At 44.2% G+C, this 26,223-nt stretch overlaps 1 protein-coding gene across 4 annotated transcripts in view; it reads left to right on the top strand.

Moving 5' to 3' along the window:
- The first annotated feature begins 61 nt into the window (after positions 1-61).
- The window catches only part of RSF1 (remodeling and spacing factor 1), a 93,160-nt gene continuing 66,998 nt past the window's right edge, over positions 62-26,223 (top strand). For 2 of the 4 annotated variants that reach the window (XM_053305444.1, XM_053305445.1), the window contains exons 1-2: positions 64-519; positions 26,090-26,181. In XM_053305444.1, coding sequence (XP_053161419.1) covers positions 180-519; positions 26,090-26,181 — 432 coding nt within the window. In that variant the 5' untranslated portion in view covers positions 64-179. Of the gene's footprint in view, positions 520-26,089; positions 26,182-26,223 lie in introns of all 4 variants that reach the window. The other 2 variants (XM_053305443.1, XM_053305447.1) reach the window with 2 other exon arrangements.

The raw sequence follows: 26,223 nt of genomic DNA, 5'->3' as shown, positions 1-26,223 counted from the left end.
CAGCAGCTCCGCTCCCCGCTGCAGCCTCGTTTTGGTTCCTGTGTCAATCAGCCGGGAGGGGGAGAGCCACGGAGAGGGGGGTTCCTAGAGCTTCTTCCGCGAGGGGGGGCGCTCCTTCCCTTTCCGCGCGCGGTCTCGCCTCGCCGTCGCCTCCTCCGAGGGGCCGCCGCCCGCGTTGCATGGCGGGACGGCGCAGCCGGGAGGAGCGCCCGCCCCACAGCTCCCCCTGCCGGCCCTCCCGCGCGCTCTCCTCTCCCCCCGCCCCGTTCCCTTCTCCTTCTCCATCCATCCTCTCAGGTTCCAAGATGGCGGCTGCGGCGGCGGCGGCGGCGGCTCCCCCATCCCCTCCTCTCCTTGCCGCCCCGCCGTCGGAAGGCCCGTCTTGCCCCGGCTCGTGGCCCAACTTCGCCGTCGTCTGCTCCTTCCTGGAGAGATACGGCGGCCTCCTCGACCTGCCCGAGCTGCCCTTCCCGGAGCTGGAGCGAGTCCTGCAGCCTCCGCAGGAGCCCGGCGACCAGGGTAAGCGGGGGCGGGGGGGGGCGGCGGAGAGGGGCTACGGGAGGAGCCTCCTTATTCCCCCCCCCCGGTCTTGAGGCGGCGGTTCGAAGGGAGGGGCGACTAATCGATCTGTGGACTCCGACTCCTCCTCCGCCGCCACACTGGGCCCACCTCCCTCCATTCCCCCCCGGAGGGAAGCTTCACCCTGTTTTCGCCCCCCTTAGTTTCCTTTGGGACTCCTTGGGGCGGGGGGGGGCGAGACCCCTTTTCTTTGGGCTGTGATTAGGGAGGGAGGCGGGGCTTTGCCTTCCCTATTAACGCCCCCCTTCTTCCTAATGGCAGCCCCCTCCCCACACACAATGGGGACCCCCCACACATAGTCCCTCTGAGGGGAGAAGCGTTTCTCTTCCCGGGGGGGAGGGGGCGGGACGCTCACTTTGTTCAGTTTGCACGGGGTTGTGTGGGTGGAGGCCCTGGCCTCCCCTTTCCTCCCCCCTTTCAAGGTAGGAGGGATATATATGTGTATGTGTGACACACAGAGAGAGGGATTTGTTATCCATTTGTATAGCGCCATCAGCCAGGTAAGGCTTTGTAGGCTAAGAGTAGCTCAGAAGGCAGTTCCCTGCCCCAAGGAGGTTACAGATCTAAATTCAGATGGGGTGATCAGGAGGAGGGAAGGTAACAAAGGATAAATGCTTGTAAATCAATTGTGAGTAATTGGGCTCTGTTTTAGTTGGGGATAGTGAAGAAGGGCTTGTTTCCCTTGGGACGTTCACTTTGTTCCTCTCTAGTTTGCATGGCGGGGGGGGGGGGGCTGGTGGCCCTGGTCTCTCCTTTCCTCCCCTTCCTCCTCCCCATCTCAAGGTAGGAGGTGAGTGTGAGAGTGTGTGTGTGTGTGTGTGTGTGTGTGTGTGTGTGACAGAAAGAGAGAGAGAGAGATTTGTTATCCATTTGTATAGCACCATCAGCCAGGTAAGGCTTTGTAGGCTAAGAGTAGATCAGAAGGCAGTTCCCTGCCCCAAGGAGGTTCCAGATCTAAATTCAGATGGGGTGATCGGGAGGAGGGAAGGTAACAAAGGATAAATGCTTGTAAATCAATTGTGAGTAATTGGGCTCTGTTTTAGTTGGGGATGGTGAAGAAGGGCTTGTTTCCCTTGGGACGTTCACTTTGTTCCTCTCCAGTTTGCATGGGGGTGTGTGGCTGGTAGCCCTGGTCTCTCCTTTCCTCCCCTTCCTCCCCCCCCATCTCAAGGTAGGAGGTGTGTGTGTGTGTGTGTGTGAGACAGAGAGAGAGAGAGATTTGTTATCCATTTGTATAGCACCATCAGCCAGGTAAGGCTTTGTTGGCTGAGAGTAGATCAGAAGGCAGTTCCCTGCCCCAAGGAGGTTCCAGATCTAAATTCAGATGGGGTGATCGGGAGGAGGAAAGGTATCAAAGGATAAATGCTTGTAAGTCAATTATGGGTAATTGGGCTCTGTTTTAGTTGGGGATGGTGAAGAAGGGCTTGTTTCCCTTGGGATCTGTAAAATATCTTATCTAATTGTATGGGGGATCGTGTGAGTCTCATGTAGACCCCCTTTGCCCCTGATGAAGGTTCCCCCCCTCCTTGTGGTTTTTATTTGGAGGGGTAATCTATAATATCTTTGTGTGAATGATAGAGAGGATCTTTACAGGAAGGGGTGTATTTCATTCTCTTAAGAATATAAGAGAGCTCTTTTGGGATTTGCTTGGCAGGAACTGTTCCTCATCCCCAATATTCTGTTTTGGAGTTCCTTCCTAGTGTTTTCCCATCACCCTCTATTTCATTGTTCTTCTCTGGACTCCTTTGTGCTGAATGGTTCCCTCTGCTTCTATCCCTCCCCTCAACTCTTTTTGTAGCAGGCCCTTTCTTATATACTGGCTGCCCTTTTTCTTTTTTAACTCTACCTATTAGTCTCTTGGGTGGTTGGTGTCTTTTCTCCCTTACTGTAAGAATATGGTATTCATTGTTTGTGCTTTTGGCTCATAGAATAAATGGGAAGATCTTGAATCCTTCTCCTTAATTCTGGTTCTGGACTACATTTACATCTAATTCAACTTGAATCCATCTGCTGGAGTTGTATTAAAAAAAAAATAGTGCTCCTTTCTTACTAATACATGTTGTTTACCCTTTTTCCAAGGAAACTCCAAGTGACATTCATGGTTATCTCCCTCCACCTTTATCCTCACAACAACCCTGTGAGGTAGATTAGGTTGAGAGATGGTAACTCATCCAAAATCACACACTGAGCTTAATGGAGTTCTTGACTTGGGCTTTCATCCCCAATCCGAGTCCGACATTTTCTCCACTAAACCATACTGATCCTTGGTTGTCTCATCTTTTCACTTGGGAGATGACTTGGAAACACGAAAAATGGAGAGAGGTGGGGGATGAATCTTGCTTTTCTCTTTAAGCAGGTGGGACTTAAGGTAAACCATGGTCTATCAGTGGACTACTGGTCAGTTTCCAGTGACCACCTACTTCCTTATGAGGCTAGGCTACAGCATCTGGGGCTCTTTAGCTTGGAAAAGAGGTGATTGAGGGGAGACATGATCGAGGTCTATAAAATTATGCATGGAGTGGAGAGGGTGGACAGAGATAAATTTGTCTTCCTCTCTCACAACACTAGAACCAGGGGTCACCTCATGAAACTGAAGGTTGGGAAATTTAGGACCGACAAGAGGAAGTATTTTTTCACACAGCACATAACTAATCTATGGAATTCTTTGCCATGGGATGTGGTGATGGCCACCAGCTTGGATGGCTTTAAAAGGGGCTTAGACAAATTCATGGAGGACAGGTCTATCAGTGGCTACCGCTTGGGTGGTTGTGGACCACCTCCAGCCTCAAGAGGCACAATGCCTCTCAATAACAGTTTCAGGGGAGCAACAGCAAGAGAGAGGGCATGCACATACCTCTTACCTGTGGGCTCCCCAGAGGGATCAGGTAGGCCATTATGTGAAACAGGATGCTGGACTAGATGGCACTTGTTCCAGATCCAGCAGGGCTGTTCTTATGTTATGAAGGGTTGCCCAACCTGAGACTCTCCAGCTATTGTTGGCTTACAGCTCCCACAGTCCCTGGCTTTTGGCCATTGTTTCTGGGGATGTGGGAGTTGTTGTTTAACAACAGCTATAGAGCCTCAGGTTGGTTATCTCTGATCCTAGTGCCTTCTGATCATTCAGATTCTTGCAAAGAATGCTGTTCAGTCTAGCAAGGAACTCTTTGTGTTCTTGAGGAGGAGAGCAGGAGGGCTGAACAGAGATGTCTTAACTATTAAGAGAGTGAGATTATACACTTTTGCTTTGTAAACTTAGGAGTGTTGGAGGATGCATTACATTGGAGGTTCTAGCAAAATAAAAAAAAAATGGCTCTAGACTGGAGTCTGCCTTAAAGCTTCTTCTTGTTTTGCATGCTGCCTTTAGATTTTGGTGGCTGCATGGTTGTTTGGGGATGAAGATCTCTTCCCCCTTGTCCCTTATTTTCTGATGTGTATGAAAGATGCATTTTCAGGAAGCCAAAGAGAGGAGGGAGCACAATAAGGTGCTTGTCGTTTTTCACATTCTATAGATGGTGTAGTGGGGAGTAAACCCAAGCACACACAGGGCTGCAAAACTTTGCCCCTCCTGCAAATGCTGACCTACAGCTCCCATCATCCCTGACTATTGGCCAATGTAGCTGGGGATAATGGAAGTTGTAGTCCAATAACAGCTGGAGGGCCAAAGCTGTACAGCTCTGTAGTGTGCTTGTGTGTGTTCCTCAACTACAGGGATGGCAGCATTAAAGGCTCATGATTACCCAGCTCTGTAGAAATTTATTTTTGCTAGAGAGTCCCAGCTCAGCAGTGTCTGTGGCACGCAGAACACTTCAGAACCACTGTTAACCCAATTTTGCCTGCACTGAGGGACATCAAGTGCAGAAGTTGCATTACTTTATTCACTTGTGGGGGTCTGGGGTAAAGAAAGAAGGCCAGTTTCAATTTTGAGTTGAATGCAGGACTGAATAATCAAGGACAGATTACTTTAAAACTCTCCACTCAGTGTCATCTGCTCAAATGGAATCTTGTTTTTGAGATTCTTTAGGCATTCTTTTTACTGAAGATGTATGCCTTTTCCCCTTCCTCCTCAGGTAACACAATGTTTGTAACTGCAATCCAGACCCTCTTATAGGGTGCTGCTTCATCAGCTGAGATTTTTCTGGCAAATTAAATAAAATTGAAAAATCTCAGTGGCCAGTTCTTTGTTGATAGTGATTTTAAAATGGGTAATCAAAATAATTCAAATCTTAAAGCAGCTCTTTAATTGCTTGAATAAGTTGGCTGGCAGACAACTATAATTTCCAATAACATTGTAAATGGCTTTTCATTGCTTCTAGAGTCTTGATTACTTGTACGCTTTTTGGCATGATATCAGAGAATTGTGTATATATTGGGTTGTTTTTAATGTGTTAAGATATACTTTTGATGCACATTCGCTTTCCAGGATGTAACAGAATTGTCATAAACATTGGGCTGTGTGCCCATCTGTCTTTTAGATTTCAATCTAGCTACTGTAATTTTTGTTAGAACATGCAATTTTGTGTCAGCTGTGCCACTTCTGTGTTGTTTGCATGGTCTTTTTTTTTTTTTTGTAAAGTGCATAGTACTTTTGTTTTGCCCAAGTTTAACTTTGTTGTGGGGCAAAGGTGCTATGGCTATATCATACTCATTTGCATTACTTTGGCCAACTGATTGGGAAGGGTGGTAACCAATGGTGGCATTACCCAACTATCTCTGTCCAGTAATTGTTCCCTACCATAATAAGGACATACCTACATGACTGACTCAATCATGGATGCTGTAGTTCCTTGAGGAAGATCGGAGTAGGCAATGGAGAACTTCTAGCATCCTCACCAAACTAATCTTACCAGTTTATTTGAGGGGTGGAGTGGTGTAGCCAGGACAGTTATAACCAATAAAGTTCATAGTGTAGGCTGCTGTTTTATACCCACTTGGGAGGACATACTGTTGAACTCAGTGGGGTTTAGATTCAAGTTAATGTGCATGGGATTAAATTGTAAGCATCTTGCAGCCATTTTGTCTCAATATAAAATAAGATATATTTTTGTCGTATATTTGCACAGTAACTACTGGGTCTTTGAACAGTACAAGTCATATCCATATACCTTCTTTTGAAGATGTGCCAAAGCCTGAAGCAGACTTTTGAAAAGCACTGTAGGAACCTTCTCTTTCTGCTGATGTTAGAACCTCATTCCCTCCGGTGAACATCTTGGTGTTAGGTGGTATCATGACTGAGAATGGAAACTGGGTGCTGATCTCATTTCAGCCATGAGTTTGTTAGGTTGACTTGTTCACTCTGAACTTCTTGAGGTTGGCTCTGCTAAACATCTAAATGGAAATTAGTATGTAATTTGCGATATGCATGTAGCAATTTATTGATAACTGTAAGGAACAGCTTATGTGAACAGTTCTTAAAAATGATCATTGTGAATGATCACTGTACTTGTATGTATTTGAAGCTTGCATGGAAATGTCTGTACTTCTTGCATTTCATTGCCTTTTGGCTCCACTCTTTACCATTTTTTTCCTCCGTAGCTGTGTGAGTTAGCTTTCTGCCGATGGCAGCAATGCTTCATGCTTTGATGTGGATGAGCCCAAGGAGGCTTATGTCACAATAATCTGTTGGTCTTTAAGGTGCCACAAGACACTTTATAGATCCCTTTATATATTTAGTTTAACTTATTGCACTATTTATTAAATATAATAAATGTACCTTGATATTTCTCTTATTTAATAAAGGAAAGAAGCACAACTTCTTTAAGCAATTTGTTCCATTTGTTTATGACAATACTTGATGTGTCCTCCCTCATTCCCCACCAAAGAATCGGAAAAGTATGGGTTTGAATGTTTAGGATGTTAGGGATGCACAAATCAAATTACTTGCATACAATTTTCATACTTATCCTAATGCAAGAGGGCTCTGCCACTTTAACCACAGAAAATAATTGTTGTTTAACGCAGGATCAGACTACATGTTACTTTAAACCAGGCCTTAACAGATTTTATTTGGATGTTACTTTAAATCAGGCTTTAACAGTTTTTATTTGGTTCTGGGAGCCAGCCCAAGAATTTAAGAGCCAGACAATAGACACTTGACAAAATTACCAGACTTAGTTTTGGACATTGTGGTGGGAGAGGGTAAATGGGTTTACCTTTACAAGTAAATATGAGCCATTTTTGGAAGGGCGGTATAGAAATCAAATAAATAAATAATTACTTAGAATAGAAATTTGACTCTGGGCCAGTCACTTCTCTCTCAGCCTAACCTACTTCACAGGGTTGTTGTGAGGAGAAACTTAAGTATGTAGCACACCGCTCTGGGCTCCTTAGAGGAAGAGCGGGATATAAATGCTAATAATAATAATAATTGGGGCTGCTTGGGACAAATAAAGATTTATTACATAACTCTACCTCTGAATATCCTAGTCTGGATTATGTGGTTAAATTTCTAGGTGCCATCTTTCCCTGGTGCCTGATATTTGTCAAGCCCTGCTTTGGTTTTTGCATGCTTGTTTTTTAAACATCAAGTGTGGGGGTTAATTTCAATTGAACTGTGGGAGACTTTAAACCTTGGAATTCCCACCCACTCCCACACACACCTGCTGTTTGTCCTGGAAGAGAAGCTCCCAGAGTTGCGGAGTTGAGATCCACATCAGGAATTTGCCCCTGCCCCAGGACTAAAACACGCCCCCCCCCAGTACCACAGTCCTAATCTGCATTGGATTCCTTGTATTTGATATTTACCTTTTTAAAAGCAAGCATAAAAGTAACATGTAGCTTGACTCCCAGTGTTTTCTTTTTAACCTATTCTCTATTAACCCGTTTTTCTATCTCTGCACTCCATGACATTCTTGATCATCTTTCTGCACAACCATGCGTCTCCCTTAACCCTTCCTCCATGTCTCTCTGCATTCCATAGTGCTTGCTCTTCTCTCGCTACACCACCACAGATCTGAACCCCTCTCTGCTACTCTACTCTCTTGTCCCGCCACCCTCTACTCCCACTTCTGTTCCTCCTCCAATATTTCTCTGTCTCTGTCTCTGTCTCTCTCTCTCTCTCTCTCTTGTTCTTCCTACTTTGGTAACGGCACACAAAGCTTTCCCAGCAGTTCACACAGCATGTTGGCTGTGCAGCCAGACTGCAGGGCTGCAGTAGGGTAGAGAAACTGAAGCTAGGTCTACCATATGTGTGTGAACTGAGGGGTGGGGTGTGGGGGTGAGGTGCACTGTGGAGTGGTACAGATGTGCTTCCATCTCCGCTTCTACTTTTGATGGCCTCGGGCCATAGATGTTCCCATAACCTCTTCTGATTGCATTTTTTTAAAAGCTTTTAATTCATTCTGGTTTTGTTGTGATTTATTTATAGCCCTTTTGGACAACCAAATTGCACAACTTTGATGCTCCAGCTGTTGTTGGACTACAACTCCCATCATTCCCAGCCACAGTGGCTAATACTCTGGGATGATGGGAGTTGCAGTCCAGCAGCAGCTGGAGGGCCGAAGTATGCACCCCTGTTTTAAACCAAGGTCTCACAAGGTGGTTAACGATAATAAAAATCACAACAAAATAATAAAAATAGTACAGCCATATAAAGCAGCAGCAATGAAACACAGAACTAAAAGCAGAATCAGTTAAAAGCCTTGAGAAATGGGAACCAGCAGCTCATTTAAAAGCAGCCAGTTCTTAATTATATTGGCATATGTGTTTTTTAATAAATGATTGGAAAGGATTTGGAGTTCATTCAGGGGGGCTTTAAATAAAAAAGGGACCACTGCTGGCCTGTAGTGGACCAATGTTATACAGGTTTTGGCTAAATGTGTTCTGAATAGTTGTGTCATTTAAATAATGTATGGAAATGTTTAACTAAGGTTTCACTTGCTGTTTTTTCTAGTGGTCTTCTGTATATTAGCTCCTGCTGACTTGGCAAAGAGGCACCTTTTAACGTGGTGATTCTTTTTATTTAGCAGGGGGAGAGTAATAGGCCCGATCCAGCCCCAGCACAGCATCCCTCCGGTGACGGTTGCTGGTGTCATGTTTCTTTTAGATTGTGAGCCCTTTGGGGACAGGGAGCCATCTTATTTATTGATTATTTCTCTCTGTAAATCACCCTGAGTCATTTTTGGAAGGGCGGTATAGAAATTGAATAAAATAAATACATAAAATACTTCTACTACAAATATTTATGTACAGCTTCTCAACAAAAAAAGTCCATAAAGCAGTTTACGTAGCACAAAAGAAAAAGTTCCCTTTCTTCCAAGGGCTCATAATCTGAAAAGAAACATAAGTAAACATCAGCAACAGCTACTGGGAGAACGCTGTGCTGGATCTGGAAAGGGCCAGTTGCTCTCCCCCTGTTAAATATAAGAGAGTCACCATTTTAAAAGGTGCCTCTCTGCTCAGTAGTGGTCTAATGGCTTTAATGCAATGATCTTTGCTATTTGTTCAAGCAGGGGCCACTTTGACAAGGAATCTTCAGTGTGAGAGCTGTTTCCCTGCTGTGCTGACCTCTGCAAAGTACTTCACTTTTCTCAGTGCTGGGACAGCTCACAGACAGACCCTGTGCATGCCTCCCAAGATGGTGCAGGGGCTCAAGAGGGCTCCTTTTCCTTTAAAGGTGCAAAGCGCAGCATTGCACAATGAAAATGGTTGTCTCCACATGGTGCGGTGGGTGGGGACGACGACTGTACAGAATATTCAGCATTGACTGAAGTTTCACACAGGTCCAATAAGCGCTTGGCTTGGGAGCCACACTTAGGGTTGATGGGGCCTGCCACTGCTCTCCCCCCCCCCCGCCCCCATGTTCTTCATGCTTACAATGAAGAACACAGCTTTAAGGAGTAATTTTTGGTGGTTAATTCAAATTCTCCCACACACCACCATTTTGCTTGACTGCTGTCCCACTTAACAGTGTGTTTCATTGTTAAGAGGTAACTGTTTATCTACCTTTCTGATTAATACTTGCTCCAGTAAGAATATATTGCTTCATATTTCAGAAGAAGCTTTGCAAAAAAATAAAAATAAGTGCCTTGTCCTTGAGTTGGATATTTTGTAGCACAATACGTTTTGCTTCATTATGTTTGCAAACCATATACTTAAAGCATACACATCCCACAACTATTTAAAATATTTCTACATTGATCCTCCAGCACACCAGTGCTTGAGGTGCCTTACAGTGAAAGCAACAATAAAATACAATGAGTTTCTATTAAAGTTTTATGAAAACAGTTTGATGTTTATGACTGTAATCGATGGCCTCATCTACCTATGTCATGGTAGCATGTTGGGGTGGTAGAATGAATGGCAGGTGAGTGATCGCATGTTTGAATGCTGATCTGGGTTAAAAAAAAACCAAGGACACACCATTGGTGAAGGGGCAGGATTTAAGCTTCCCCTCTGCTATACTAGTTTTCTATTTGCGCGTGTGTGTGTGTGTGTGTGTGTGTGTATGTATGTATGTATGTATGTATGTATGTATACTGCCACTCATTGGGTGGATTCACACAAGATGGAACCGGAGGTTCACATGAGCTCTCTCAGTGCCGGGAGTGCATGCTTCCTCATTTGTAAGATCATCTTTGACTTCCCTAAAGCAAGTAGGTCAGGATATGCCATGATGAGTGGGTTCGAATGGTGCAACAATCTTGGTATATCCTAGCCGAGGAGTTCTCAAACATGGGTCCCCAGATATTGTTAGACTTCAACTCATAGGGACCTAGGAAGCTGCAGCGGATTCTCCAAGGTTTCAGACAGGAGTCTCTCTCAGTCCTATGTGGAGATGCTGCCAGGGAGGGAACTTGGGAACCTTCTGCATGCAGATGCTCTTCTCAGAGCAGCCCCATCCCCGAAGGGGAATATCTTACAGTGCTCATGCACGTAGTCTCCCATTCAAATGAAAACTGGGGCAGGCCCTGCTTAGCAAAGGGGACAATTCATGCTTGCTACCACAAGACCAACTCTCCTCCCCGTATGCTCTCCTGGTACCAAGAACCCCTGTAAAGATAAAGTGTGCCATCGAGCTGCTGTCAACTCCTAGTAACCACAGAGCCCTGTGGTTGTCTTTGTTAGAATACAGGAGGGGTTTACCATTGCCATCTCCCACGCAGTATGGGATGATGCCTTTCAGCATCTTCCTATATCGCTGCTGTCCGATATAGGTGTCTCCCGTAGTCTGGGAAACATACCAGCAGGGATTCGAACCGGCAACCTCTGACTTGCTAGTCAAGTCATTTCCTCACTGTGCCATTAGGGGGCCTGTGCTAACCTGCAAATGAAGAGAGCATGTTTGTGGAAATGGAAGGGGACATTTGTGCTTCTGGTGCTGAGGGAGTTTGGGGCAAATGTGTTGTGTGTACCCACCCATGAGTTGCTTTACAAGTAACTTATTTGAGATTTAATGTGTTATATAGAGGAACATTTCTGCATTAAACTGGATTTCTCTTCCTGTTCCCACAATCTGAAGTGATGCACACCATTCTACCATCTCAGCACATAGCCATCTAATTCTCACCCTTGCTCTCCTGCATGTATGCTTGAGGCCTAAGTGATATTTGTTTAGGACAATTATATCCCACCTTTCCTTTATTAAAATAATGCATGGCCAGCTTTAAAAAAATAAAAGCCAAATAGTGTCATTAAAACAAAATAAGACAGCAGTTTGAAGAAAAGAAAAGAAAAAAGGACCTCATCAATAAAGCAATGAAAATAGCAAGAATGAATCATTGATTAATACACAAGGTTGAAAACTTGTTGGATCAGTAATATTTTGACAGAGTGGCGGAAGGCTACCATAGAAGGAGTGAGATGGACCTCTCTAGAAGGGAGTTCACAGTCTGAGCGTGACCACAGAAAAGGCCCTCTCGTGTTCCAGGCAAACACATTTGAGCTGTTGAGGGGACACAGAAAAGGACCTTATCGGTCAATTTTAATACCCAGGCACATTTGTGTTGGAGAAGGCAGTGCTAATCAGATGTGCTGCTGAACATACAGCACCCAGTTCCCACTCCCCTGATCTACAGAAATAAAGTCAGGGTTTTTAGTTTTATTTATCCCCTGCTAACTGGGCAAAGAGTTACCTTTTATCGTGGTGATTCTATTTATTTAGCAGGGGGAGAGTAACTGGCGCTATCTACCTCCAGCACAGTACCTCCAGTATCTCCCCCCCCCCTTTTTTTTTAGAATGTGAGCCCTTTGGGGACAGGGAGCCATCTTATTTATTTATTATTTCTCTGTGTAAACTGCCCTGAGCCATTTTTGGAAGGGCGGTATAGAAATCGAGTTGTTGTTGTTGTTAATAATAATAATAAATTTCATTAGAATACAACAAATATTTATATGCCGCTTTTCAATAAAAGTTCCCAAAGTGGGTTACATAGATATAAGTAAAATGTCTCCCTGTCCCTAAAAGGCTCACAATCTAAAAAGGAAACACAAGATAGACACCAGCAACAGCCACTTGAGGGATGCTGTACTGGGGATGGATGGGGCCAGTTGCTGTCCCCCTGCTTAATATAAAGAGTGAATCACCACTTTGCTCAGTTCGCATATTGTTTGGACAAATTCTTGGTAAACCTGTGTCTGGGTTGACCCACTACAGACCACTGATGGGGGCTCACAGGATTGACTGCTTCTCCATACAATTTTTTGTCCACCACATAAAAAACGAGCATGTGCAGATGGTTAAGTGACAACCCTCTTCCTTGACATCTGAGCTTTGTATATGGAGGAAATTACTTTGCATGGAAGAGCATGCAGTTCCGTGAACGTCCACTTGAGTCAGCTTTCCCACCTCAGTAAGAACTAGGCCTATGACATGCAGTGGGGTTGATTTTTAAAACCTCTACTTTCTGCATCTTATAAGGGAGCTCTTGCAAACCCTCAGTTCAGATCTAATGTAATATCAAGGAGGGTGAGGGTGGGAATAGATTTGGTTGTTAAGGCAATTCCCATGTTCTGTGAACTTGCTTTGTATTGGATTGTCAACACATGATTTCTGAATGTGATGCTTATACTTGGAGTGATTGCCATCTTGAACCAACATGGCAGATCAAAATAGAAACATCATTCCACCACCCCCAAACCCTTTACAACTGATTTCTGTTGGACAGTAAGCACAGTGGTTATTAGGGACCCACAGACCTGGCCTAATTATTGGCTGTCATCTCTAGGAAGGCTGTGGTAGCAAAGAATCCTGTGACTTTGTGCTGAATAGATAGGATTGGAAGAGCATGGTAAGAACAGAAAACAGAATTGGAGGAGTATGACACACAACAACCCCAAACGGTACAAGGCAATCCCAACACATTTTGATCACACAAGGCTTGTTATGGGGAGCAGTGTTTCCTCGAACATGGATTCCCAGAAGTTGTTGACTACAACTCCCAGAATCCCCAGCCAAAGGTCATTGCAGCTGGGGATGCTGGAAGTTGTAGTGAACAACATCTGGGAATCCCTGTTAGAGGGAACAGTGATGGGGAGTAGTGCAGAAAATCCAGGAAAATATATAGTTCACAATGTGTAAGGTTGACAGATGTATATGCAATTAATAAAAACCATTGCAACTCATCTCACATTTTAATTCTGCATAAAGATAATAATCCATCTGTTCTTGTTCCTTTAATGTTAATCATATAGCACATCTCCATAAAACCTTGAGAAACTGTTCTGTGCCCTGTTGTTTTTTTAAAAGACTTATCCTCTGTTCTTCTCATAAGAACTGCAGTGCTCATGCGTTGTGAGCTTTCCTCTATTGTCTGAAATGATGTTCGTTTCATATTGTGACTCAAATGTAGATTTGAAAGAAACTTTGAAACATGAACACTGAAGTGCAGAGTTAACCAGAAACTTGGGTTGGGGGTTCCCTCCAGTATATGACGCCTGCCGGCTTTCCCCTTTTGCTTTCCTCATGCTGTTCCCTGATCTATAAAATGTACATGCTTCCTATTGTTGCTATTAATAATAACAGTAATAAATATTAGCTTAACCCACGCAGAGCATCTGCACACAAGTGCTTAATTGCTCCCCTCACCCCCTGCCACAGCCCCCTCACTTCAGAGATCTCTCCACCCTCACCTGAGTTGCACTTCTGCTCCTCCTCCTCCATCCCATTGCTTCCATCCCCCTCACCTCTCTTGGTCATGGCTGCAGCGTTGCTGGAGCCCCACCCTCACCTCAGCCTCACTCCTGCTCCTTCCCACAGGAGCAGCAGCAGTGGTTGACTGGGCCCTTCCTCGCTGCCACTGCCATGGCCGCTTGTTCCCCTCAGGCCGCTGACAGGCTCGGGCTCGTCCCTTGCTTGGCCCAAACATCAGCAGTGGTTGACTCGGTAGCCCCAAACAGCAGCAGTGGTTGACTGGGCCCTTCCTTAAAGCCACCGCAATGGCTGCTCGTTCCCCTCAGGCCGTTGACAGGCTCGGGCCCATCCTTCACTCCTCCTTCTTTCTCTGTTCCCCTCCCTTTCTCTTTCTCTCTCTACCACTCGCTTCCCCCCTCTTTCTGTCTTCCCGCCCCCGCCCCTGAGTTAACAGATCTTGTTCATCTTGTTTCCTCATCTAATTCACACAGCGGCAACCTCCTTCTCCTGAAGCGGCTCTTCCTCCCTCACAACAACTCTCTTTGCAGACCCCTGCCCACTATCCTTGTGTGTGTGTGTGTGTGTGTGTGTATGTGTATCTATCTATCTATCTATCTATCTATCTATCTATCTATCTATCCCCCCCCCCACAATCAAGAATATCTTCCGACCAGTAACGTTTGCATTCTAATTGACCTTAACCATCACAGGCTCCTCCTCCCTATATGCATATGGAATCCCCACTGCCCAATCACCATGGTGTTTCTGTTCTCACAGGCTCCTCCCCCTATCTGCATATGGAATCCCTACTGCCCAATCAGGTCCTTTTGCTCATGAACTCTTGCGAGAGCTGCCACATACGGGATTAGCCATGGGTATGCCTTCGATAATTTAATATATAGATATAGGTATAGATATAGATGGACACAACAGTATGCTACAGTTTATTCCTGGTGTGCATGTGGTACCTGAGCTTGTGGCTAAGCATGATGAAAAATGAAAAGTTAGCAACAAAGATAGATATCCCTGCTGTAACTTGCGTCCTACTCCTAAAACTAAAATGCGTTAAGACTCCTTTCAGATGCAGAAGGGATTGTGACTGTCTTGAGGGCGTATTCTTCACTGAAGCCGATAAGTTTTTTGCTCTTTTTGTTCAAGCCCTCCCTCACCATTGAAGTCATAGGAGCTGGTTGTCTATTAAGTGTCCTCAGAGTCCACAAACATTCTGCTCCATTGAATTATATTGGGGCAGTTGGCCTCTTTACTTTTTTTCTTCCAGATGTTTGTGAAACTAACTTATCTGCAGGTTACCTTGTGTCTGCCAACATCTCCCTTGCGCCCTCAGGTGCTCCAGTTATGAGTGCATAAGGGTCGTAACATTGCCAGCTCTTTTGGAAATGGGTATAAGATATGTACACAGCTCCATGAGTGTACAGGGTACTTTATAGAGTTTAATTAGTAAAAATTACACAGGTCCCTGCACCCCACAGCTACATTTTATCTTCCCTCTCACCCCAGATGCTCAAAAGTGCTCCTAGCTCTATAGTGTGAGTGACAATGATCCATCCTTCTAAATGATTTTTTTTTAACAAAATTGGGAGCTATTCATTTTATTCACAGCCAGTGAACTTTATCTCAGCAGGTCCTCCACTTGCAGCATGGGGGCAGCACCAACTGAAAGACCAGCAGGCATGTGCAGCAAAGGAGGATTCCAATCACTTCCTCTGCTTGCCAGTAGCTTTGGAGTTTGTATAAATGTTAATTAAGTACCGACTCCCCTGTGAATGAAAATATTAGTAGAGTTAGCTTGCGTGGTGGGTCTAATTTTACATACCACCATGCAAAAGACCCACTTGCTTGCCAGACTCCCCAGTGAATGAATGAGCTTGAAGCCTTTCAGAAGCAAATCATATTGAGCTGGGAGGATTCTCCTGCAAGGCAGTCAGCCATGCAGGTCCTTCGTGGCACACTTGAGTTTGAATTGAAACTCTACTCCTGTAGCTTTTGTTCTTTTGCTCTCTCGGGATGAGGAGAACCGTGAAAGAGCAGATTGTTTTGCAGGAAACATAAAGTTAGTATGAGTATGTGATTGATTTTAACTGGTTTTGTTTTATTTGTAAACTGCCCTGAGCCATTCTGGAAGGGCGGTATAGAAATTGAATGAATGAATAAGTAAGTAAGTAGAGAAGTGGTACCAAAACCGGGACTTTAAGAAATCCATGAGACCTTAACTGAAGTTCTGCAATGTGTGCCACCTTTCCTGCCTCTCCACATGCACCCTGTTGCCACTCCAAATGTTCCTGTTTTCCATGTGGATATGTATGTATTGTATGCAGCTGTTAGTTTTGAGTCTAGCTGTTCTTTTGAGTTCTTGGCTCCCAATTTGCTCTAGTTAGGTCTTTATCAGAATAGATCCTGTATGACTGGATAATTTATCCACTCTAAAACAAAAACAAACAAAAAAGTCATAGCCAACAAGAAGCAGTCTTTGATGGAGATGTGCTTTCATATTCTCATCCAGGCGGTTCGGTGGAATCTAGATGTGCATCTGCATTGCCTTGTGTTGCATTCCTCTCAATCAGCATTGGCTGTGCATGGGACAGCCTGAGTTTAACACTAAGACAGGAGTTCTCAAATGTGAATCCCCAGATATTGTTGGACTTCAGCTCTCACAGTCCAATAATGGTTATAGAAGTTGAAGTTGAAAAGCATCTGGTGACTCATGTTTGAGAACCCCTTCGCTAAGCCTGCTCATTCCCATTCCCATCCAAGGTGTGGGTGGTGGGAACATGAGAGAGGTCACCCTCTCTCAAGTGGTGGCACCCATCCCTTCGTTTTTCCTGCCTGAGGAGATTCTGGATGGCATTTAACCATTTGGTGAAAACATTTCTGTTTCTTCAGGCTTTGGCCTTGTTACTGGGCGATTTTGTACGGCTTTCCCTGTTTTGGGGCTTTGTGTCATTTTTTGTTTTGTTGTCTGTTCTAATGACCAGTGTGTTTCCTTGTTTGTTTTGTAATTGCTTTTACTCTTCCACTGTTATCTGTCTTGAGTGGTCCAGAAAAGGGGCTGTAGATGGTGATATAAATAAACCAGGGATAGCATGTTGAATGGTAGCCACATGGATTAACTGAAGATCCTCGAATGAAACTGGAGGAGATCTGGGGCTAATGGGGTGCAGTTGATAGCACATTGGATGTTTTCAGTGCTGCAATCACAGGTTTGAAATTCTTCCTTTGGTCATGAAGTTCACTGTGCTGCTTTCCATGTAGTCCATCTTACAGGCTTGTTTTGAAAAGGCCTTTACTGTTGAAAAGCACTTTGGCACCAAGAAAAGGAAGAGTCTAGAAGAGGAGGGGGTTTAAGAATAGACCTTGAACAGTGGGGTGTTGCGAATTTCTTGATTGCAGAAAGTTTCTTGGATCCCTTTTTGGGGTTTCTTGTATTCCTTTCTAGGCTTGGTTTATTTGAGTTAGGAATTTAGAAAAAAGGAGATATATATATATACCATGTCAAGCTTGCTAATGTATAGTACTGTATCCAGCAAGTAAATGTTTTCATTTTAGTTTTGTGCAATTTGAAATGTGTCGGTTTGGTAAGACTATTCTGGTTTAGCCAATCATCATCATCATCATCATCATCATCATCATCATCTCCTCCAATTCCAGTCGAATCAGAGACGTTTCTACCAAAGCATAGAAGGAGAAACTGCAAGAAACATAGAAACAACAAATAAAGAAGAAACAGTGCAATTCTGGGGGAAATTATGGGACAATCCAATAGATTATAATAAAAAAGCAGGCTGGATGAAAGAGGTCAAAAAATGTAACCAACAAATGCAAGATCTAATAATAACACCAGAATTAATAAGTGAAAGAGCAAAGAAAATTAAAAATTGGACTGTTCCAGGTGATGATGAACTGCATGGCTTTTGGCTTAAACACCTAACAAGCCATCATAAACAACTATCAAAACAGTTCAATCACATTTTGCAAGGAGGTGATATTGAACAATGGCTAACAACTGGGAAAACTCATCTCATCATGAAAGACCCAACAAAAGGTGCACTTCCAAGTAATTAGCAATAGCACTTACATTTATATACCGCTCTATAGCTGGAAGCTCTCTAAGCGGTTTACAATGATTTAGCATATTGCCCCCCAACATTCTGGGTACTCATTTTACCGACCTCGGAAGGATGGAAGGCTGAGTCAACCTTGAGCCCCTGGTCAGGATCGAACTTGCAACCTTCTGGTTACAGGGCGGCAGTTTTACCACTGCGCCACCAGGGGCTCATTTAGTTCTTGTTGCTTTTCTGTTAAATGGCATTTGGGTTTTTGAGGTGAAGGCAAAGTGGAGGTTGCCTGGCTTTGATTTTGAAACAGTTCAGCAACGGTGGTATCCTCTATTTCCAACACCTCCTCCATCTGCGCCTGAGCAACTGCTTCAGTTGGTGGTAATTCTTCTTCCATATCTTGAGCCTGTGTTGCTCTTTGCAGTTCTTCCAGCTCAACTCCTGTGAATACTTTATTTCTTATTATGAATCTTATATTATAGACCGATAACCTGTCTGCCAACCATGTTAAAATTATTAACTGGAATAATAGCAGATGAAGTGATGCCACACTTATTAACTAACAAACAGCTTCCAGCTGAACAGAAAGGAAATTGCCCGAACACCAGAGGCACAAAAGACCAGCTGCTGATTGACAAAATGATTTTAGAAAACTGCAAGAGAAGAAAAACCAATCTAAGTGTTGCATGGATTGACTACAAGAAAGCCTTTGATTCATTGCCTCACACATGGATACTAAAATGTTTAGAAACAACTGGTGTCAGCAAAAACATTCAAATATTTATATAAAAAAGCAATGAGCATGTGGAGTACACAGTTAACAATCAATGGCGAGACACTTGGACAGGTTAGCATTAGAAGAGGCATTTTCCAAGGGGACTCACTATGCCCTCTGTTGTTTGTAATCGCCATGACCCCACTTTCACAAATACTAAACAAAACAGGCCTCAGATACCAAACATCTAAAACATCAAGTCAAATCAACCATCTGCTGTACATGGACGATCTGAAGTTGTATGGAAAGTCCCAGTCAGAAATCGAATCACTGCTAAACACTGTCCGTATATTCAGTAGCGATATAGCAATGGAGTTTGGACTAGACAAGTGTGCTGCATTAATAATGAACAGAGGGAAAATAAGAAAATCAGAAGGAATAGAATTGCCCAATGGAAGCAAGATCAAGAACCTGGAAGAGAAAGAACCTTACAAATACTTGGGCATTCTCCAGGCTGATAACATTGCATACACTGAAGTTAAAAGAAAAATTGGAAGTGAATACATCAGGAGAGTCAGAAAAATCCTCAAGTCCAAACTCAATGGCGGGAACACCATACAAGCCATAAACACCTGGGCTATACCTGTTATCAGATACACTGCAGGAATAATAGACTGGACCCAGGCAGAGCTAGAGACGCTAGATCGTAAGACCAGGAAAATAATGACCATCAATCATGCTCTGCACCCCCGCAGTGATGTAAATAGGCTCTACCTCCCTCACAGCTCAGGTGGAAGAGGAATGCTGCAAGTCCATCAAACAGTCGAGAAGGAGAAAAGAGGCCTTGAAGAATATATCAAGGACAGTGAAGAAGATGCACTTCAAATGGTCAATAACGTGAAACTATTCAACACCAATGAAACAAAGCAGGCCTACAAGAAAGAACAAGTCAAGAACCGAGCAGAAAAATGGAAAAATAAGCCATTGCATGGTCAATATTTACACAATATAAGTGGAAAATCCGAAATCACCAAGACCTGGCAATGGCTTAAGAATGGCAACTTGAAGAAAGAAAGAGAGGGTTTAATACTGGCTGCACAAGAACAGGCACTAAGAACAAATGCAATAAGAGCAAAAGTCGAAAAATCCACCACAAACAGCAAGTGCCGCCTTTGTAAAGAAGCAGATGAAACCGTGGACCACCTAATCAGCTGTTGTAAAAAGATCGCACAGACTGACTACAAACAAAGGCATGACAAAGTAGCAGGGATAATACACTGGAACATCTGCAAAAAATACAAGCTACCTGTAGCCAAAAATTGGTGGGACCATAAAATTGAAAAAGTTGAAGAAAATGAAGATGTAAAAATATTATGGGACTTCCGACTACAAACAGACAAACATCTGCCACACAATACACCAGATATAACTGTAGTTGAGAAGAAAGAAAAACAAGTCAAAATAATCGACATAGCAATACCAGGGGATAGCAGAATAGAAGAAAAAGAAATAGAAAAAATCACCAAATACAAAGATCTACAAATTGAAATTGAAAGGCTGTGGCAGAAAAAGACCAAAATAATCCCAGTGGTCATTGGCGCCCTGGGTGCAGTCCCAAAAGACCTTGAAGAGCACCTCAACACCATCGGAGCCACAGAAATCACCATCAGCCAATTACAAAAAGCAGCTTCACTGGGAACAGCCTATATTCTGCGACGATATCTATAACAACTGACAATAAAATTCAGCCATCCCAGGTCCTTGGGAAGGACTCGATGTCTGGATAAAACAAACCAGTCAATAACACCTGTCTGACTGTGTAAACAAGAAATAATAATAATAATAATAATAATAATAATAATAATAATAATAATAATAATAATAATAATAATTATTATTATTATTATTTAAAAAATCACATGGCACCTTAAGGTCTAACAGAATTTTGGCCAAAGCTCTTTGTGAGCTAGAGCCCACTTCATCAGATGCATGATACTCAGTTGGCAGAGAGATATGAAGTGGGAGGATAAAGGTTAAGTGTGCCGTCAAGTTGGTGTCAACTCTAGGTGCCCGCAGAGCCCTGTGGTGGTCTTTGGTAGAATACAGGAGGGGTTTACCATTGCCATCTCCCATGCAGTATGAGATGATGCCTTTCAGCATCTTCTTATATTGCTGCTGCCTGATATAGGTGCTTTCTATAGTCTGGGAAACATACCAGTAGGGATTCGAACCAACAACCTCTGGCTTGCTAGTCAAGTCATTTCCCCACTGTGGCATTAGGTGGCTGTGAAGTGAGAGGGAGGGAGTTGTAAACAGTAAGGCCCAAAGCCATGAAATTCAAGAGGTAGGTATGTAAACTTTTCTTTAGATAGAGCCTAACTTGTGTACAGGATAAAAACATAGAGGCTCATTCACAACATGATCATCAGCAGTTAACATCAAAACTAGTACTTCGGTGAATGGAAGCGGTTTCGTTCATGTGCGAGGGGAGGGGCCATTTTTGCCCATCCCTGCTTTCACTCTGCTGACTCTGGTATTATGGCTTGTATTGCTTCATTGCTATAGGTTGGGATAGTCTGTGGTTGGGAGAATCTATCTATATAATAATAATATAATTAATTCCTGTAGAGGGGATGCATGGGGATGTGGCAAGCTCTGCCCCTGCTGCAGCCGCGACCAATGGTGGGCCCAGAGGTGGCGACACGTGCCAGGGCAGGAGGGAGGAGCGCGTGCCAGTAGCCGGTTGGGGTGGCGCGTGCCAGGAGCCAGTTCGGGCAGCGGACGAAGCCCTGCCGCCCTGAGGAGGAGGGCAAGAGGACGATGGGTGGCAGGAGGAGGACAGGCTGTGGGTGAAGCCCCGTTGCCCTGAGGAGGAAGACAGTGAGGTGGAAGGCGGCGGTGGCACCGCCGCCCTGAGGAGGAGGGTGAGAAGAGGATGGGCGGCAGGCAAGCAAAGCCCCGCCGCCCCGAAGAGGAGGACAGGGAGGCGGTGGTGGTACGGCCTGGCCCTGGCCCCCTGGGGTGAGACGGCGGCGGCGGCGGCATCGGGGGGGCGGCGGCTGGGCCCAACTGGAGGCGCAGATGCTCTGCACTCGGGTCCACTAGTAACATCTGTAAAACCTGAATTATTTATCCATATCTTGCTACACTGAAGTGAAAGATAATGGTTAAGTTAAACACAGAGAGCCAATCTATATATTTAATTCTCTTAGCCGGCACGCATGCCCAGGATTTGGCGGAACTCTCGTGAGAGTTCTTGGCATTGGGGTGTGAGTTCGGGGGGGGGGGATGGCGGAAGATGGTGGTGGTGGGCTGCAAAATGGGAGGCGGTGGCGAGACGGTCTGGCCTGGCCATGCCGTCCCGGGTAAGGGGGAGGTGGCAGCGGTGGTGGCAAAGCCCGGTCTGGCTGCCAGGGGCGGGAGGCGGTGGCGGGATGACCAGCGAGACAAGAAAGTGGCAGGGAAGCTGCGGAGAGACTGGAAAGGGGGTGAGTGGGAAAGAGAGAGTGGGGCAGGGGGGAGGAAGGGGAAGGGAGAATGGGGCAGGAGGGAGGGGGAGAACGGCCCGCCCCAAAGAGTGCATAGTCTTGTGCTTGGACCTGAATTAGTTTGCCTTAGGCATATCAATCTGCTAAGGCAGGGGTTCTCAACCTTGGATCCCCTGGCCACTGAGCCTGGGGATGATGGGAGCTGTAGTCCCAAAACATTTGGAGACCCAGTGTTGGGAACTCCTCCTGTCTTAGGGCCTTAACTTCCTATTCAAAAGATGGGAACAAGAATTATCTACAGTTACTGTCAACTAGAAAAGATAAAAATATTTTAGAATATCTTACCTATTAAAAGTGCAAGTGGTGGTTCATAATATTTAAAATGATTAATTGTAATCATTCTTCCATATTTGTTTAACATTTACATCTTGATATGTGTGATGAGCTTCACCCAGCTTTGCTTTTGTTTGTGTAAGCTCCTCCGTTCATACTTGTGTTAGAAGAATAATGATTCAAAGCATATTGTTAGTGGTATTGCAACATACCGTGATAAGTTGTGAAGTGGAAGCAGTCATAGTATTTTTTTGATCTGGGCTTGTTTTGTTGGAACATTCAGCATCTGCTATTGAAGGGCCAGGACACTTTTGAATGTTTCAGTTGATGCTAGCTCAGCTTGCTTGTAACTATGTTATCAATGCCTTACAACTCTTTGATTTGTAATACTCCACTCCATTTCCCTACTCTGAAGATGTGACTGTTGTGACCAGTAATTTCCTCCTTGTAAAGGAGAATAGAACACTTCAGGAGAGCCATTTCTTTTGCCATTTTAGATACAAAAGCTCAGAGGTGTAATTATGCTCAAGAAATGAAGAGTACAGAGAGAACTTCCCGTACTTCCTCCCCTTCCTTTTTTCTCTGGTACAAATTCCACTCTCCTTTTCCTTTTCATCACTAAACATGACGCACCATTACATCTGCACAGAAATTGAAGATGTTAGCCACGGTTCACTTTTTTAAAGGACTATTTATATATTGGTTTGAAAATGTCAATATTAGACCATTGAGGTTCTGTCCCTAAAATGAGTCTAAAAGGATCTGTGTCTTTAATATTTTTTAAGAATATGAAGGGAAGCCATTGATGTTTCTTATTGACACCAGTGGGAGCTTCCCTCCTATTGGATGGTTTGAAAATACCTACACTAGACTACTGAGGCTTTTTAGATGATATATTTTTAAAAATTGGGAAACAGCTATTGTTTCCTTTTGGCACCAATGTGTACTTCCTCCTGGGTCGAATAGCAGCCATGGGGGCATATAATCCAGATCAGGACCATGTCGGAGGCAAAGGTTAAAGCCGCTGCCCCCCACCAATACCATGATCCCAACCCAGAGTCCTTCACAGTTGCTATTTAGAGGAGAAAACAAGCACATCTAGTGGCCTGTCCTGTGCTTGGCATAGTGTACAGTGGGTATAGAAAAGAATCACCCCCTTTGATAGACCTTAAATTCTGGTTCCGTTACATCCTGAAATGAAAACACAAAGAAAATTCCCTTCACCAGCTGTACTTATCCAATGCAACCTATAACATCCAACTGAAAAACATCACAATTACAGTCCAGAAAAAGTGTCAGAACTAAAAAACAAGAATTACTGAGATTGAAAAAGGATCACCCCCCCCCCATGTCATTATTTTGTTGAACCACCTTTTGCTTTAATAACAGCCTTGAGTCTGTTGGGATACTTCTCTATCAACCTTGCACATCTAGACGGAGCAATATTTGCCCACTCCTCCATACAGAACTGTTCAAGTTCGGTCACATTGGATGGTAGGTGTTGGTGGACTGCTATCCTCCCTGGATCCGGTCGGCCCTCCAAACTGGATGGAAGAGCAAGGAGGAAACTGGTAAGAGAGGTTACCAAGAGGCCAATGGCCACTCTGAAGGAGTTAAAGGACTTCATGGCAAAGAGTGGTTGTTCTGTGCATGTGACAACAATTTCACGAGCGCTCCACAGATGTGGCTTGTTCGGGAGGGTCGCAAGGAGAAAGCCACTTCTCAAGAAAGGCCACATTGAAGCTCGTTTGAGCTTTGCCAGAAGGCACCTTGAAGATTCTGATGCCAAATGGAAAAAGGTCTTATGGTCAGATGAGACCAAGATTGAACTATTTGGCCTCAACACCAAACAGTACACCTGGCGTAAATCCAACGCAGCTCACCATCCACAACACACCATACCTACAGTGAAGCATGGAGGTGGCAGTATCCTGTTGTGGGGGTGTTTCTCTGCCTCAGGGACTGGGGTTCTCGTTAGGGTAGAAGGAAAAATGGATGGGGCAAAATACCGTCAGATTCTGGAAGAAAACCTGCTACCCTCTGCCAGACAGTTGAGGATGGGTAGAAGATTCACCTTTCAACATGACAACGATCCGAAGCACACAGCAAAATTGACCACACAGTGGCTGAAGGAGAAAAAAGTGAACGTCCTCATGTAGCCCAGTCAGAGCCCAGACCTAAATCCCATAGAAAATCTGTGGAGAAATTTGAAGATAGCAGTCCACCAACACCTACCATCCAATGTGACTGAACTTGAACAGTTCTGTATGGAGGAGTGGGCAAATATTGCTCCGTCTAGATGTGCAAGGTTGATAGAGAAGTATCCCAACAGACTCAAGGCTGTTATTAAAGCAAAAGGTGGTTCAACAAAATATTGACATTGGGGTGTGTGTGATCCTTTTTCAATCTCAGTAATTGTTTTTTATTACTGACACTTTTTCTGGATTGTAATTGTGATGTTTTTCAGTTGGATGTTATAGGTTGCATTGGATAAGTACAGCTGGTGAAGGGAATTTTCTTTGTGTTTTCATTTCAGGATGTAAGGGAACCAGAATTTAAGGTCTATCAAAGGGGGTGATTCTTTCCTATACCCACTGTATGTAAACTTGGTCTTTTATGGAGGTTGCTCAGTTCTCATTTAGCTCCTGGTTCATGAGAGCTGAGAGGTCACCTGTTGGCAAGACAGTAGAGTTTTCAGCAAATTCTGTAACTAATCTGATTTAAGAGCAGTGTTCTCTCTAATATTTTTTCCATCTGTGTGCGGAATGAAGTTTGTTCTGGACGGCAGTATCAAGACAGTGTGTGCACACATGTATTCAGAATGGGGCCTTCCTGGTTCAACCTGAACAGGATCTAAAATTAACTGAGCGGACATCAAAAAATGTGTGAGCACGCACATGTGCGCACACCTTAGAGGGAACACCCCTTAAGAGGAAACATATTTTAATAGATGATTAATCTCCATGATGGAAGATTAAAGATATTTGACATATAATACAGGGGTGGGTTGACTTAAGTCTTGGGTGGTTTTCTTTCCTTTTCCTTTCGGAATCCCCATGGTCCACCATTGCAAATTGAAACATAAATCATACATGCATACATAACTAAGACATAACTAGTCTGTGTGTTCAGTGTTCCTGGATTTGCTCTATTGCTTAAGAACATGAGAAATGCTTTGATGGATCAGACCAAGGTCCTCCTAATCTAGCACTCTTTTCAAGAATCCCAGCACCTGGCAAGTGGTCTGCCTGAAATTGGCCAGTAGTCTTACCAGTGAACCTTGGTTTACCTTCTGCCACATGCCTGATTTAATATTACCTTCCAACTATACAGTTCTGTGAAACATCAGGCTTTCATTTAGCTGGACTTTTGAAAGCAGTTTCATACCTAATGGTGGCAAATAAGTAGGAGGGAACTGCCATTTCCTGACAAGTGGGCACTCTGTGTGCCTCTTCTGTGTCATGTGAAACCAGAAATGTTGGATTGCCAATCTAGGGTTACTGCTGCCATCTGATATTGGCCATCCAACTTCAAATCTAGGTTACAAATGTTAGGTCACTGTTGGGTGGTGGAGGGAACCCTACATTGGCAGCCCACCGTTTCTGGGTTTGCACAACACAGAAAAGGCAGAATGCCTTTTCCGGGAATGCAGTGGCTCCCTCTCACTTACTTGTTGCCATTACACGTGAAGTCTGTCCATTCTGTACTACAGTTTTGGCTCTCTTTGGAGTTGTTAACGCCTTAGTGTTCACCTGGTGTTGGTTGTACTTACATTTAGCACTAGAGCAACATGGGCATTTAAAAGCTTTTCTACTCTTTTTTTTGGTATTTGTAGTTCCAAGAGAGCTGGTAGAACTTCATTTGAAACTGATGAGAAAGATCGGGAAGTCTGTCACAGCAGACCGATGGGAAAAATACTTGATCAAGGTAAGCAGTTTTTACACAACGTGTTTTGAAATTCTTGTGTTG

Source organism: Hemicordylus capensis, chromosome 3 (genome assembly GCF_027244095.1).
Source record: "Hemicordylus capensis ecotype Gifberg chromosome 3, rHemCap1.1.pri, whole genome shotgun sequence".
NCBI lineage: Eukaryota > Metazoa > Chordata > Lepidosauria > Squamata > Cordylidae > Hemicordylus > Hemicordylus capensis.
The sequence above is the reverse complement of the archived record's forward strand: the minus strand, read 5'-3'. Positions and strand labels throughout refer to the sequence as shown.